At 35.3% G+C, this 17491-nt stretch overlaps 1 protein-coding gene across 2 annotated transcripts in view; it reads right to left on the bottom strand.

The window, feature by feature from the left end:
• Positions 1 to 17491, bottom strand: part of Kdm1a (lysine demethylase 1A) — a 63660-nt gene that overhangs the window by 24225 nt on the left and 21944 nt on the right. Inside the window, exons 3-7 of one of the 2 annotated variants that reach the window (XM_026403609.2) lie at positions 14161 to 14220; positions 8723 to 8856; positions 4725 to 4803; positions 3825 to 3917; positions 2301 to 2407 (exon numbers count right to left, since the gene is read on the bottom strand). In XM_026403609.2, coding sequence (XP_026259394.1) covers positions 2301 to 2407; positions 3825 to 3917; positions 4725 to 4803; positions 8723 to 8856; positions 14161 to 14220 — 473 coding nt within the window. The remainder of the gene's footprint in view (positions 1 to 2300; positions 2408 to 3824; positions 3918 to 4724; positions 4804 to 8722; positions 8857 to 14160; positions 14221 to 17491) is intronic. The other variant, XM_026403610.2, reaches the window with a different exon arrangement.

Below are 17491 nucleotides of genomic sequence, written 5' to 3'. Positions count from 1 at the left end.
TAGGATTAAATGATGTGATACAAAACAATTTGACTGCCAGAAGACATATATAGTCACTGATTCTATTATCTTTCTAACCAGCTGTCTATAATACCTCTTCACATACAGATGTGCAAGGATGTGCAGGGGCCACCCAGAGAAAAATGTATGTTCACAGACGCCAACACTTTTAAATATCAATTTTCTACCACTGTAATTTCATTCTTGCCCCGCCCCCCAATCCCTACAGTCAGCTGTGAAACTTTTTTCCCTCCTCAGATGGGTCTTGCTATATCGCTCAGGCTCATCTTGAATTTATGGGTTCAAGTGATCCTTCCACCTTAGCCTTCCAAATAGCTGGGACTATATAAGGCATTGCATCACCATGTCCAGCTTAGCTATGAATAATTTAAAAAAAATTTTAAGTTACAGGGGCTGGGATTATGGCCAAGTGGTAGAGCACTCGCCTAGCACGGGTGTGACCCGGGTTAGATCCTCAGCAACACATAAAAATAAAGGCACTATGTTGTGTCCACCTACACTTAAAAAATAAATATTTTTTAAAGAATTTTTTTAAGTTTTTTTTTATATATATATATATATATTTATTTATAAATAACCTTTATTTATTTATAAACATATACATATTTATTTTAGTTGTATGGACCTTTATTTTATTTATATGTAGGGATGAGACTTGAACCCAGAGGCTCACACATACTAGGCAATTGCTCTACCACTGAGCCACGACCCCGGCCCCTACTTTATTTATTTTTATCTTGTGCTGAGGATGAAACCCAGTGCCTCACATATGCTAGGCAAGAGCTCTACCACTGAGCTATTAACTCCAGCCCCAGCTGTGAACAATTTGATAAATATTTCTCTGACAAATTGTTCTCCAGCATAACCCAAGGGCAAAGTCTACTGAACATAAGCTGCTGATAATAACATTCATCACTAAATAGGCTTAGGTACCTTTGCTGACTAGCGAATCTCAATTATGGAAAAACTTTACTGAGCTGGAGTGATAATTTATTAATTGTATATAATACGAGGAGCATATTCTATAAACTCCAGATAAGCAAACAAAAAAACCCCAAAGACAAGCCTAACTATAAACTAACTATAAACTCCACATGGGTGAGGATTTACAACAATCCTATTATTACTTATTAAACAAATGTTATCTGAATTAATAAATAAAGTATTACTTTTAATAAAAGACTATATTGAAATATTTAATTTTAATTTCCCCACTCCATTATTTAGGTTACCTGAGAAGTATGTTTTTTAAAACGATGGGGGCTCAGGGAGCCTTTAAGTCACTGGAAAATAATCAAATTTCAAAAATTATTCATGAAAATAATTTCCATAGTAGCATCCTAATGTGATGCTCTTTCCCCGCTGTGTGCCATCAACCCTTTCCTCCTTCAGCTTCTACTTCTCCAGGGCTAATAATTAAGAGGATATCTTGGGGGTTATGGCTCAGCGGTAGAGCACTTGCCTAACACAAGTGGGGCACTGGGTTCTATACTCAGCACCACATAAAAATAAATAAATAAAAGTGCTGTGTTCTAAATACAACTAAAAATATAAGTTAAAAAAAAAAAAGAGGATATCTTGGCTTTATCATGCCCTAAAAGATGGCTCCCACCTAAGAAACAACTCCTTTTCTTTGACTTTCAAACAGGGAATACAATTCACCACTGAAAGTAACTGCCTCCTACAAAAGGTAAAGACCATGAATGCCCCAAATTTGAGTTAATTGCAATAAATAAGGATCTGAAAATATCCATCCCCTACAAACTTTATTCATTAGAACTTTCCAAAGCTTTATTGTCAGAAATTCTATTCTCCCCCGCCCCCGTACTGGGGATTGAACTGAGGGACACTTAACCACTGAGCCACAACCCAAGCCATTTTTATGTTTTATTTTGAGACAGGGTTTCACTAAATTGCTTAGTGAACATTGCCTTGCTATGTTGTTGAGGCTGGCTTTGAACTCACGGTCTGCCTGCCTTGGCCTCCCAAGCTGCTGGGATTATAGATGTCCATCACCATGCCTGGCTATTGTCACAAATTCTTTATCTAAAGGTTGGGAGTGTAGCTCAGTGATAGAGTACTTACCAAACACATGAAGGCCCTGGATTTGATCCCTAGCACTTCAATAAAAAAGAAGTTTTATCAACTATAAGTAGGAGTACCCAAAATACTGTACAAATACAATTAAATCAACTTGGCTAAGTTCAAGGTGCACTATTCCTTGATTTGTAACATATTTCCATTAGACCAGACTTCTACAACCAAAATAAAATTCTTACCCTGGCTTCCAAAAGTGTGACATCCATTCCAAAACTTTGTAGTTGTCGAGCTGCTGCCAAGCCTGAGACTCCAGAGCCTATAATAATTACCTTTCCTGTCTTTTTCGCTAAAAGCAAAAAGAACAACAAAAATTAAAATGTTTTGTTGTAATTAGTTTGGGTACATAGTTTTTTTTCCTCATGAAAATCTCTGGATTCTTAACATATCACAATGTCTTAAAAGTACATCAATTATTCTCAAAATATGGAAACTATCTGAAAATAAAGTTGACAAATATCTGAAGTTTATAAAACACTAATTCAATGTTGAACATTAATAAATCAAATTCCTTCTCTTGAGATTTACTTTCTCATTATTTTAATCCCATGTTTCAGACTATATCCTGGATATGCTATGAACGACTGGTTTCATTACTTCATAATTGTATGAAGACAATTTTGGGTGTGAGCTATTTACATTCAGCTCAATTTTTTGTCTTAAGTTAGTATTCCTTTTGGAAGAATAATTAAAGCATGGAAAATCAGGCCAGGCACAGTGGTGCACACCTGTAATCCCAGCGTCTCAGGAAGCTGAGACAGGAGGATCATGAGTTCAAAGCCAGCCTCAGCAACTTAGCAAGGCCCTAAGCAACTACTCAGTGAGACCCTGACTCCAAATGGGCTGGGGATGTGGCTCAATGGTTATGCCCCTGGATTCAATCCCTGGTACCAAAACAACAATTAAATAAATAAATGCAATAGTTGGGAGCAGTGGCACACAATGGTAATCCCAACAACTTGAGGCAGGAGGATTGCAAGTTGAAAGCCAACCTCAGTAATTTAGTGAGGCCCTCAGCAACTTAGCAAAGCCCTGTTTCAAGATTGAAATTAAGGGCTGAGGCTGTGGCTCCGTGGTGGAGTCCTCGCCCAACATGCATGAGGCCATGGGTTCAATCCTCAGCACCACATTAAAAATAAATAAACAAAAAAATAAAGATACTGTGTCCAACTACAACTAAAAAATAATTTTAAAAAATTGAAATTAAAAAGGGCTGGGATGTGGCTCAGTGGTAAAACACTCTGCCCACCCCTGGGTTCAATCCCCAAAATCCCCTCCCCATTTTTAAAAAGCATTAATTCTCAAAATATCCCTGTCTCCTGAATTCCTGGCAGACAATGTCCAAACACTGTGAAAGGGACAAACTGTATATTTGTTTTAAAAGCAAATGAGAGGAAAAGAATCTCAAGCCTCCTGCTTGCATAACTAACTTCTTTCATTTTTTTATAACACTTATTTTATTAATTCTATTTTTTTAACTTAGAAATCCTATTTTTTTCTAAGTACCTATCAAACTAGAACTTAAGGAAATGTATATTTAAAATTTTTAAAATGTTATTTATAAAAAAAACTTCAGACTATTTTGACAAATATAGATTTACAAATCAAAATTAAATACTAACAATATCATAGATATAAAAGGTGGTCCTAGATTTATAGCTAAAAATTATTTATAACTAAAATACATTGGCTGGGTAAGTCCTTACTTGGTAGTGGTTTTATCCTCTTATAGATGCCAAAGTTGATAAGACCATGACGCTCTAAATAACTGTGAACTCGGTGGACAAGCACAGTATCACCTACATAAATAAATTTAAAAACATGTTTATGTTTGAAGCAGTTTAAACAGAAACCTCTTCTAACACCTCTATTTCTCCATCATGAAATCACTGAATACACTTTTCCCATAAATTTCAAGTCATGTGACTCCTTAAGTGGAAAAGTGATTCTTCAGAGCTTTTAGTCTATGAGGAGTCCAAAATGTATATCATATAATTTGTAATTTTTAAAAATGACATTCCATTATGGAACAAATCTTTGAAAATAGTTGTAATGCTCCGTTTACTTTGGTAAAATTTTCATAAGACTTTGTTAGTGACAAATGAGAAAAGAAAACCAGACCAGCTAATCAAGAGCCAAGAGAGACCATAGGTCAAAGCTGGGTAACAGTCTAGAAAAATTATTTTAAAATCTCTTGAACTCATTTGTTGACACAACTTAAAGATCAGGAAAACAAAAACAGAAAAGAAGCTGGGCACAGTGGTGCACACCTGTAATCCCAGCAACCCAGGAGGCTGAGGCAGGAAGATCGCCAAGTTTGAGTCCAGCCACAGCAACTTAGCAAGACCCTGTCTCAAAACAAAATAAAAGAAAGGCATGCGGATGTAGCTCAGTGGTGAAGCATCTCTGGGTTCAATCCCCAGTACCAAAAAAAAATAAATAAAAACTGCACAGAAAACAGGTTTTATATAAGGTTCACTGTTGTACAGCACAAGATGAAATAAAATATGAATGAAAAAATTAGCAAGGAACCAAGAAGCTCCAGAAGGAAGCATTAATTTTAGCAATAAGGTCCCAAAATTAGTCCTAGTGAGCATGCTACTTACTGTTATAAGGTGCTTCCAACTGTTGCAGTGTAGCCTCAAATGTCAGCTGAATCTTTGGATTATCCAACCACAACTGCAACTATATTTAAATGATATAAACTGTATTATATAAGCTGTATTATAAATGATATAAACTGTATTATGCCACTTGACCATCTACAAAATCATCTTTAAGACCTCAAACACAGACTTTATTTTCAAACAATGAAGTTTTATTCCTGAGAAAGAAATTGATAAAACACAAAACCATGCCAAATGAGTGAATTATTAAAGAAGCTGGGGAAATTTAGCCTAAAAAGGAACAATACTAGTAACTTACCAAAGTCATACAGCAGTAAGAAGAAAATAGGATTTAAACCTTATTTATTTACTTGATTCCAGAAATACTGAGTAGATGAAATCCCTAAAACTTTATAATAATAAATTTTTTTTTTGCAGAAGTAGGGGAGAGAGGGGTGAAGGATAACTTCTGCTTTTGATCTATAAAACTAAATGAGTTGGTGTGCTATTCACTGAAAGAAGAAATCAGGAAATGAGTCTGGTAGTAGGGCAAACAAGAGGAGGTATAAAATAGGCAGCTCAGAGGAGGTATGAAGCCAAACATGCAGAAGAGAGCTTTAAGAAAAAAAAAGAGGAAAAAAAAAAAAAAGAAGGAGAGAATCTCAGAGAAGTCCCAAGCAGCTCACATAATGGCTGGTTTTAAGGATACACCTAGAAAAAAATACATCAGAGATGACAACTATGGAGGCAGGAGACAAACCAAAATCTGTGTTACAGAAGCCAAAGGAGTAGTGTGTTAAGGGAAAAAGGAGCAGTCTATTATTTCAAATACTGCTGACAAAACAGTAAGAGGAGAAATGAAAAAATTATGGTATAGTTAAAGGGTTTAAACAGGAATTCTCTTTAGAGTAATATATATATGTGTGTGTGTATTTGCAAAATACAAAACAAACTAAACACCACTGTATGAAAGTCTTAGCTAAAAGTCAATAAATACTATTCTAGGGGGCTGGGGATGTGGCTCAAGCGGTAGTGCGCTCGCCTGGCATGCATGCGGCCGGGGTCTGATCCTCAGCACCACATATACACAAAGATGTTGTGTCCGCCGAAAACTAAAAAAAATAAATACTAAAATTCTAAAAAAAAAAAAAAAAAAAAAATACTATTCTATATACAAGGTTTCAACCGAGGAGGAGTTAATTTGGCTAGATGTAAATAAACTAAATTACAAAGGGATATGTCCAAATCCATACAGACATTCTACTTTGCTCTGTGGCCACATTAAGGGAATTCCTCACATACACACTGGGCCTAAGTTCCCAAACTCTCACACAAACTTCTAACCTATAAAATAAAACTCAGTTCTAGTTCAATAATCCTAAATGGTAGTTTTAAAATCAGGAGGCAAAATATGCCATTTAAGATTTGAGAACTAGCGCCGGGCACGGTGGTGCACATCTGTAATCCCGGTGTCTAGGGAGGCTGAGGCAGGAGGATCACAAGTTCAAAGCCAGCCTCAGCAAAAGCAACGCACTAAGCAACTCAGTGACACCCTGCCTCTAAATAAAATACAAAATAGGGCTGGGGCTATTGTGACTCAGTAGTTGAGTACCCCCAAGTTCAATCTCTGGTATCAACGCCCCCCCCAAAAAAAGATTGGAGAATTGACAAATGATACGCCCCCCTCCTTTAACTTTAACCTGGGTCAACTGTTCCCCAAAGCATGACTTTTAGTCACAGGCCCAAGTAAAAATTGAAAACTCTTCAGATGAAACAAAAACATGAAAACTTATCTAAAAATCCAATTGGATCAAATACTGATAAGTGACACACAAATGTTGGTTCATTTATAAGACAAAGGAGCCTCAGAAGTACATACTTAAGAACTTTTCACACTCTTAAACAAAACAAAACAACAACAAAAAAAATCACCCTGTCTTTTCTGTTACAAAAACTCAGTAATATCTACCAACCACTCTAGCTATATGATATTTAACCCAAATTTAGCAGTGATTTTGCAATCTAATAGAAAAATTAATCAAAGACGGTTAAAAGACATGCTAAATGACTTCTCTAAAATAGCTGAAATCTCTATTTCCACCTTACATTACCCTCGATACAACTATATGCTCTAAATAGCACTTTGCTGCCTATCTTCTATAGTTAAAGTTTGTTTGTTTCTTGCAGTACCAGGAATTGAACCCAGAGCTTTATTCATGCCAGCCAAGCACTCTACCACTGAGTTACACCCCCTAATTCTATGGCTAAAGAATTTTTGATGAGGGCTGGGGCTGTGGATCAGCGGTAGAGTGTTCACCTCGCATGTGCGAGACCCTGGGTTCACTCCTCAGTACCACATAAAAATAAAAAAAGTGTAATAAAAGTACTGTCTCCAACTATAACTAATGAATAAATTTTTTTAAAAATTGATGAATAAGAGACATGAAAGAAAAATTCAAGAAGAAATACTAATTCATGTAAAAAAGCAGTAGTCTCATTAATCCAAGAAATAAAAAACAGTAGTATAGATTATCATTGTTTTAATAACAAAAACAGGGGCAGCATCTATAGATGAATGGATTAAGAAAACATGGCATATATACAATGGAGTCTTACTTAGTCATAAAAGAATGAAATCATGGTATTTGCCAAAAAAGAGAACTGGAGAACATCATGCTAAGTGAAATAAGCCAGACTCAGAAAATCAAGGGTTGATTGTTCTCTTGTATATGAAAGCTAGAACAAAATAAAGGGGAAAGGATGGATATCAAGATATAGGGAAGATCAGGGAGTAGAAGAAGGGATCAAGAAGGATGGGAAAGGGAAAGAAATGCAGGATGAATTTAACAAAACCACACTATGTGCATATGAAAATATATCACAGGGAATTCCACATTTTGGATATGTACAAAGCCAATTAAAAATAAATAAAGGGAAGATCAGTAGAATAGAGGAAAGAGGGGGAGGAGGATGGGATTAAAGGAGGGCAGGGAACGAGGGCCAAAATGAAATAAATCAAGTTCAATCAATGTAGGATTTTGTTGAAATGAACTCAACTACTGTGTGTGACTATAATGCTCTGATACCAAAAATAGAAAAGAAAGAAGAGAAGAGAGAGAAAAGTAAACAGAACAAGGATGGGCACTGGGGATGTTGACTGGTTCAGCCCTTCTGGGAGCAATCTAGCAATAGGTATCAAAACTTAAAAGCATTCACTCTTTGACAAATTAGTTTTTCTTTGAGATCTGTAATATACGGAAATAATGCCCCAGATAGAGTAAAGGATGTATGAGGTTCTTCAGAAAGGCAAAAATGAAAATTTAAATGTCTAATGATTAAATTAGAATCCAACTGGCAACCAGACATTGTATAGACATTAATCATTCAGCCAGGGGAAGCTGACCTAGGTGATGAGAACACAATAAGTGTTTCACTTATCTTAGAAGGAAAGACAAAGTGACTGTTTCAAGAAGTTTTTTCTTGGGCTGGATTTACAGCTCAGTGGCAGAGCACTTGCCTAACATGCACAAGGTGCTGGGTTCAATTCCCAGCATCAGACACAAGAAAAATGATTGAATATTTAAATAAATATACCTTAATGTGGGCTGGGGTTGTGGTACAGCGGTAGAGCGCTCGCCTAACTCGGGCGAGGCCCTGGGTTAGATCCCCAAAACCACATGAAAAAATAAAGATATTGTGTCCAACTACAACTAAAAAATAAATATTAAAAAAAGATACCTTAATGTACACTATGAGGTATGAAAAGGATCCACCAAAATGGATATAAATAGGACCTCAATTTATAGAAACAAAAATTTCATATATATTTTTTTAAATACCCAAACAAAAAGCCACTAATTTTTTAACAATGGTTATCTCTGGAGTAATAGTATTACAAACCATTTTAAAATTCTTTCCTTTTTTTTCTCCATATTCTCTACAAAAATCATTTGTAGTTTTCATAATCCAGTTGGAAAAAGGCTAGTATGGAAACTTACTGTACGATTTCTAATGAACAGAAAAACCTTCTGGGTCTGCTGAGGCCCACTGATGATGTCTGGAAAACAAGCTGCTTCCTGAGAGGTCATCCGGTCATGAGGAAGTCTGCTCTGGAAAGCTGCACCCTCCACACCTAGCAAAGAAAGCAAAGGTCTGCTGGGAAAAGTGCAATTAGGTACAAAACCACGGATGATGATATCGTGAACTCCTTTTATACCTGAATAATTCTGTGGCGTTTTGCCTCATTCACAGACTGATCTCACCTCCTTTAAAAAACAACTTTCAATTTGTTTCAAAAGCTGAAACTTCCTTACAAATCAGCCACTCAGCATGCCCAAGTAAACATTTATTAATGAGTGAAATAATACATAAGGTATTTAGAATATTTTCTTCATCCACAAAATAACTTTATAATACTGGCTGATGTTCTAAAATTAGCATCACTAGTGGTGTAGAATAAAATCTAAAAGTGAAGAACCAGCCAGGTACGGTGGTGCACTCCTATAATCCCAGCAACTCGGGAGGCTGAGGCAGGAAGACAGCAAGTTTGAAGCCAGCTTCAGCAACTTAGCAATGCCCTAAGCTACTTAAGCAAGACCCTGTCTCAAAATAAATAATAAAAAGGGCTGAGGATGTGGCTCAATGATAAAGTCCCTCTGGATTCAATCCCTAGTACCAAACAAACAAAAATCCAAAATACAAACAACAACAAATGATAAATAAATAAAAGAATAAGATTAAAGGGAATATATACTAACAGGAAAGTGAGAGGCTATGAAGTTGAAAACACAATTGCATGCCTTCTTTTAGGGTTATAGCATGTAACAGAAAGATGATGCTAAATACATGATTCCATCAATAGCAGCATCCATCAGCGCTCAATATTCAATTTTGGCAAAGAGTGAGAGAAATTAAGCAGACTACAGTGATAAGTCAGAATAATGCAAGGACTTCACTCTTGCTGGCAGAAAACATTAAAGATGCTTTACTATACACTACATTAAAAGTATATTACCATATGTGCTACATAGTACATTTAGTGTACACATACACTATATACAAGTAAAATCTTGTTTTGAAATTCTTTAAATTGGTTAGTAAATATTTTTATAAGCTGGTGGACACGGACATCTTTAGAAATATCTAATTTACAAATATTATGCTCATTTCCAAGATCATCTTATAAAGAAGTAATAATCACTAGCTTATAAAAATACAGGGCTGAGAGTGTAGCTCTCTAGTACATAGCATGCTTAGCATGAGCAAGGCCCTGGGTTCAATCCCCAACATTAAAAAAAAAAAAAAAAAAGAATTTAAAGAATTTCAAAATTCAATACCGTTGAAGTAATTATATATAAGTAAAAAAACAGAGACCAGATGTCCGTATTTAATCATTTTACATAACACAAGAGGAATTAGTAAAATTAGGAGATAGAACAAGACAGGTGAAGATGTAACTCAGATAACTATTAGGTTATTGAGGGATCTGTTTCCATAATGACACTCAAATGGCAAATACTACCTAGAAAAAAATAATGGTTAATAAAGAGATTATGCAAAAATGATGCTAACAGGGCTACATATTAACACCGTTCTTAGGGACAAGGAGAAAAGGCTATTCATACACTATAGATAATGAGCATAAACACTGTTTCGCATTATTAAATCAAGTCAACAATCCTTAAATTTAATTCATTATATCATAAAATTAAAGACTGTCAGGGAAAAAAGAAACAATCAGGAAGAGCCACAATGCTGCAGGTAAAGCACGAAATTAAGACAAGAAAAGAAGAAATGCTCATTATCAGGGGTAAGAGTTGTTCCCCAAAATGGGAAATGTCCTAAAACTATACAGCTTTGATGTCCCTAGTCTCTATCTCCAAACCAAAACAAATTAAACAAAAAACAAAAATCTAAGACCAAAACCATCTCACATTATAAGGAACACTATTACCTCACAATAATCCTGAATAATCGAACCAAATACCTCTTTTTTATGAAAAAAAAAATTCCCACTGGGGACTGAACCCAGCCAGAGAAACTGCTGAGCTGTATCTCCAGTCCTTTATATTTTGAGACAGGGTCTCATTAAGTTGCTGAGGCTGACCTTAAACTTGTGATCCTCCTGCTTCAGCCTCCCAAGTAGCTGGGAATACAGGTATGCACCAATGTGCCCAGTTACCAAATATCTCTTAATAGGTTACACATTGGTATACATTTTATGTGTATGCTATTAACATGAAAATCACTTATTCCTATTAAATTACACTTCTTCCTGCCAAAAACAGGAGTTTTTTTTTTCTTGGCCATATCATCTTCTATATGTTTAACAGGTAGTTGGTCAAGGAAAATTCTACTACAAAAACTATTTTTCCATGAAAGCCAGAATAGCCATGTGGGAAAAAAAAAAGCCCACTAGATTTCATATTATATTTGGTTCCTCATTTAAATGTCCTTACCAAAAATCACTCTAGTTTCCTAACTTTGAGAATATGTAACAAGAATTGTTACAATGTTATAAATGTTACTTACATAAGCCATTCATGTGTCAATTTCTAAGTAACTCTCTAAGTTAAAACATCAAAAGTTTAAACAAATGCAATTAAAGAAGTTACCAGCTGTGAATTATCATATACCTGAACTAATACTCTCTTCCATCTTTCTTTATTTTTCCCAGCACTGGGGATTAAAACCTAGCCCACTCTACCATTAAGCTACATCCCCAGTCCTCTTTTTTATTTTCTATTTTGAAACAGGGTCTTATTAAACTGTCCAGACTATTGGCTCAAACTTGTATTTCTCCTGCCTTTGCCTCCCAAACTGCTGGAATTATAGACATGCACCACTGCTATGCTTGGCCCCTTTTTCAAATTAAAAAAAAAAAAAAAAAAAAAAAAAGTTGATTTGGAATTAAATCAAAACATCCTTTTTTGTAGGATATTTCCAAAGTGTAGTAGTAGACTACTTTGGGTAATCCAACTCATAAGTTATCTCCTTTACTGAAAAAACCTTTTAGAATACAATTGATGTTAACAATATATTCATTGTTTAAATAAGTATCAATAGTACATATAATTCAGAAGAAATTTACATTTACATTTACTCTGGAACAGTTTTGCGCTTTGCTGTGTAAATGCGTTTAACAAAATCTAATATTCTGGAAATTTAGAGTGTTTCAAAGATGCTAAAATTTTCAGAGGCTCCAAGGCTGACTACATATCAGTTTCCCTTCTGTTCAATTCCTTCCAGCTCATCACTTCACACAAGTAATTCCAGAATCACCTCCAGAATGTAATCATGCTAAGGCAGAACTGTCCTTTCTATTCAATAGTTTGACTCGCTCACGCTCTCTGAAAACATTTAGGCGAATAACTTAGACCTTTTTGGGTAGGCCAACTAGAGAGGAAGAAGAGGGAGGAAAGCAGGGGAAGGTGAAATTATAGGCCCTCTATTCTATGAAATCATTTCCCCAATTCAGATAAGATACAGGTAGCATTTTGATTAGAGTAAGGTAATGGAAGGGGGGAAGACCTCCATGAAAAATTACTTGCCTTTGACTTTTTAACTAAAGTAGATAAATTTGCTACAACTAGATTTCTGAGAAGTATGAAAACAGAATCCCAATAGGAGACACATAATAAGGTTATTTAAAATTAGTGAACTAGAAATGCACCATAACAAGACCTATAATTGTTAAAAAATAAAATAAAATAAGAAGAATAGTAGGAGAAAGAAAAGAAAAAATGGAGAATCATGATTTTTTCTATACTTCAGATTTTGCATTTTTGGGGTAAATGCCTATCTTAAATTAACCTAGTGGTGTAAGCAATGGTCTACGCACCAAGTGGTAAGAATCCCTGGACTCTCACTCCTCTACAACTATTGTTTCATCATTGGCTGAGTCACTAAACCTCTTTGGATTTTAGGTTCTAATCCATGAAATAAGAGGAATAGAATGCTGTTTAGTGAAGGCAGGATGCTAGACAAGATGGCCCCAAGATCCCTTCTAGAGCCAAGATTGGGATGTACACAACCAAGTTGAGGTGGATTTTAAAGAAGTCAAGCCCCTAGCTGCAAGATACCCATGAGGGGTCATCCAGCTTCATCAAGAGAAGAAAGCTGATCACCTGTATGCACATTTTTAATACTAATGGATTGTCTCAAAAAAGCAAACTTCAGAACATGACAAGGACCTGAAGAAAGAGCCTGAAGGGTTCCGAACAGTTACCACCACTCCTGGAAATTCCTTAAAAGTCATGTTTTACTAACAGTAAGAAGCAACACCATTTCACATAAAAGTCCAGTTTCTTTCAGCAACAAACCACATTGTTTACTTAAGTAAAAAAGCAAATATTTTGATAAAAACAAAACAAAAAAAAAACAAAATTCAAATTATTTGAGATTAAAGCTCTAAAAGCTTTCCCTGATCCTCAACAGTTCCATTTAAGTGTTCTTGATCCATCTGTCATAGATAACAGTACTACATCAGAATTGTAATTTCTCCAAGAAAAGCGTGTACTGAGTATCAATCTCTGGTCCTTAGGACAGCATTTAAAGAAGTAGACTTCTAACATTCTGGATCTCTTTCACTACCAACTACTGTATAAACACAGAACTACCTTTGATCCAAGAGAATAAGATACAAATACTTTCTGGCCTGCTATATGCACACTGCAACAGACAGTAATTTTAAAGTAGATTTAATAGAAAGTGACAACCTCCAACAATGAAGTAATACCTATTCCAAATCTATCAAATGGTATATATAAACCAGCTTGAAGAACTGGAACACACAAAAACATCCTTCAAAGGATGAAATCCAAACACAAACTGTTTCAGAAGGTGGCCCCTATAATTTTTTTTACTTTTTTCTAGGAGTAAAAATTTCTGAAAAGTGCTCTTTTTTTTTTTAAAGATAATTTTCACTTGAGATAAACTGTAAATTAACTATATAACATCAATAGAAAAAAATAGTTCCCAACACCATGTATCAACCTTATCTAAAAATATGTCACTTGCCTACATAGTGTGCCTGACTAGTAGTCCTAGCATACTTCTTTTTTTTTTTTTTTAAACTTTCAAGTCCGTGGCATTTCTATGCATACTGCTACTCTTCTTTTTAAGGGTCCCATGATTCCTAAGTGTTTTACATCATGTTTATTTTTACTGCAAAGACTGCTAATGAGAAAAGTACTCGCCATCTCCTCAAAAACATGAAGAAGAGCGGAGGGCTGAGACCGGCCTGAGGACTTCAACAGGTTTTGCTTGCCTTGATTCTGGCCACATTCTCTCCTATCAGACTACTCTGTCCTGTGGGTCACATTTCCCCTGCACTCTGGCTAAAATGTGGATACCACAGCCAAAAACACTTGCAAGCATCAATCCCTGACTTGGCGGCTCTTGCTACTAAGTGGCAAGCATCTAGTGCCACCCTCACCTGATGCTTGGCCGTCTCCATACCCTCCAGAACTGTCGTCTTGAAGTCCTCCTGCTTGCCCTGTGGAAGGAAAGAGGAGAACTCAGGGACCTTACTCCATAAATTAAGATAATATCTGGACATAAAGGCCTAATAGTTGGTGACTCATGAATTCACCACCAACTAGTAAACCCAGATTCAGAGAACTCCTTCTTCTGGAATCAAGGCCCAGAGTATTACATCATAATCTTCCAAATCCTGGTCAGGAAATTTCAACTTTACACGCTGCTTCTCGTTAAGTCAGTGGAACAAAGTACATGGTATTTCTAATCACTAAATTCTTGCTGTCAGTCTTATTTACTAAGGGTTAATTGGGGAGGGGAAATGGATTCTAAACGCCTTTGGTAAGAAAATGGGTATGAAATGGGCTCTAGCACCTGGAGTTGCAACAATTCAACATCAACTCAATAGTTGTTTAACTTTCTATCTAAAAAAGTTAAACATGAAGACAACAAGCAAAAGACTGATAATGAAAAAAGTTTACTTCTCCTCAAAGCAAAGAACACAACTTAAAGATTCAGCTCCAGAATTAGTTTCACTTACTACACACAGGAGATAGTACTAGAGCTGAATATGCCAATGCTTCTTTAGTAAATACAACTTCAGAACATATCCCAAGACACCCTATCAGAGGCCAAGTACTGCAGATACACATGCACTTATTGGTGGTATAAAGGGAAGCAGGTGAGATCCTAAAGGAACTTCTAACTTGAGCTACACAATAAGCCTTGTTAAGAAATCTTCCTTCTTTGATTAATGTGTAGGAGTAATGTCAAGAAAAGAATCAAAGCTGGAAAATTCAATCTGAAAAAATCAGGATAGATTGTCTTCCAGACGCTTCCAAAATCTTTTACCAAGACAGATACTATAATCCTCTTAAGCCTCTAGCCCCCAGTACACTACAGGAAAACTACAGCGTGATCTTTTAGAAGATATGAAAACACCATTTCCCACTGATCTATACCTGGAAAAGCTTCATTAATTAAACAATCTATTTTAAACCATACATTCCAACTAGAAAGCAGATTGACTGTTCTACCACTTGAATTAGAAGAGAGTAGTAAAATCAAACCAAGCTAGCCCCATAAAAATGCTCCAAGGTCTGTGAGACTTTGAATGACATCTTCATCCTTAAACACATTATTTACAAATAAAATTGATTTTTTTATAATATCAGAATATGCTCCTAGAAGTTATATACTCTGTATAAAGAATCTTTTTCTATGATTATTTTACTACGCTGTTGTCTAAAAAGTCCTCTAGGCTCTAGAAGGGTAGGCTCAGACAAGGCATAATGTATGTGATCTGCTGTTTATAACCCTTGGAAAATAGCATATGATCATTAAAAGATCCAATTCCTAAATCCAATCTGCAAACTTATCTTGAAAATGCAGGCCCTACATTTTATTTATTTTTAAAATTATTATTATTATTATTATTATTATTATTATTATTATTTTAGTTGTAGATGGACACAATGCCTTTATTTTTATTTTTATGTGGTGCTGAGGATTCAAACCCAGAGCCTCACACACGCTAGGCAAGCACTCTACCACAGAGCCACAACCCCAGCTCAGGCCTTACATTTTAAATTATAAAGTTTAAATAAGAAACAATAAGTTCTGGATTTATTCTTTAAAAAAAAAAACTTGTCATTGTTTTGTTTGATTTCCAATAGAACCAAGTTGGATAAGAATACTAAACAGTATTTGGTGGGGGGATGGATTCAGAACAGTGAAACAAACAGAGTGTGAAGAATGACATTTAGACATTAGGAATAACATTTTCTCTCTCTCTCAAATGATTCTCCTGATTTGGCAAGAATGAAAGTAACAATCTCTTGTCACCTTACCACTACTAAAAAATTAGATAAATAAAACAAAAAACACTGTCAACCTCACCATTCAGTCTGAATTACTTTATCCTTCCTATTCCTATCATTTTCCTTATTTTCAAACTAAATGTCACACAATACTCTACTTAGTTCATGTTAACCTACAGAAGGTAGATACGACTGATTCTCCTTTTTTGTGAGTCAATGATAATTAACAGAAATGCGTATTTCTTACTCCTAACTTAGGTGTTTAAAAAAAAAAGGGCAGGGGTAATAAGAACAACAATGGTACAACAAGGCAAGGTAAGGTGATCTTTTTTGATATATACATATCATATACTTATTACACAATATATATATGTATACATATGTAAGAAATTTTTGTAAAGTACTTTTCTGGGCTGGGGTTGTGGCTCAGTGATAGAGCACTTGTCTAGCATGTGTGAGGCACTGGGTTCAATTCTCAGCACCATATATAAATAAATAAATTAAATAAAGGTCCATCAACAACTAAAAATTTTTTTTAAAAAGTACTTTTCTTTAATTTAAAAAATACTTAAAAGAGAAAAATGGAAAATATTCAAAACCCAGGGTAGATTTTTAACATAACACTAAAAAGTCAAGAAATGAAATTCCAAAGGATTATTTAAGCAGAAAAACAGAATGAAACAATAGAAGGTAGTGTAAACATAAAAAGTGATGGAAAACAAAACTAAAAAGTGCTTAAAATAAGCTTAAGGAAAAAGATACTTTCTTGTGTCCTGATAAGAGTCTAACTTGTTTAGAAATAACAAGATGAGGTTGCTTATTTCCTCTCATGGGTACTGAAGAAGCCTATTTTTCCAAAGAGCTGAAAAGGGTCATCTTTGTTAGAGGTATTATAGACCAATTCTTCATTTTAATTATAGCACACAAACATTTGCAGTTAACTTTCCATCCAGTGTTTCTGAGTAGCGCACATATATAATACCAATGCCTTATTCACCAGCTTCCAAGGCTTTTCCAAGTTAAGACCCTATTTCTGACAGTGACACAAAGACATATGACAGCAGGCAAGCATGGCTGTTATCTTCCATGAATACAAGTTCAAAACAGAAATGAAAATATTCAAAAGCAACTTTTTAATATCAACTCAATTTTGACTTCCTTTTGTTTCATCACAAGCCCTTCCCCCCACCATACACCCTCAAGTTTTAAAGTAAAGCTCTTAAATATTCAGGTTATTTGTGCATATCTTCTCCAAACTGAAAATCAAATCCTTTTGGTTTATCTTACACAACAGCCTTTCTTTCAGTTGTCTTTCATCAGATCTGATTAGAAGTGTTTCAGTTATAGTCATATGCTGGATGCTTTCTCATCTTGATTCAAATATTCAGGAGATCACTTTTTTCAACACCCCCTTTTTTTGGCAGGGTATGGGGGTACTGGGATTAAACTCAGGGGCACTCGACCACTAAG

This window comes from Urocitellus parryii, chromosome 11 (genome assembly GCF_045843805.1).
Source record: "Urocitellus parryii isolate mUroPar1 chromosome 11, mUroPar1.hap1, whole genome shotgun sequence".
NCBI classification, from domain to species: Eukaryota; Metazoa; Chordata; class Mammalia; order Rodentia; family Sciuridae; genus Urocitellus; species Urocitellus parryii.
The sequence above is the reverse complement of the archived record's forward strand: the minus strand, read 5'-3'. Positions and strand labels throughout refer to the sequence as shown.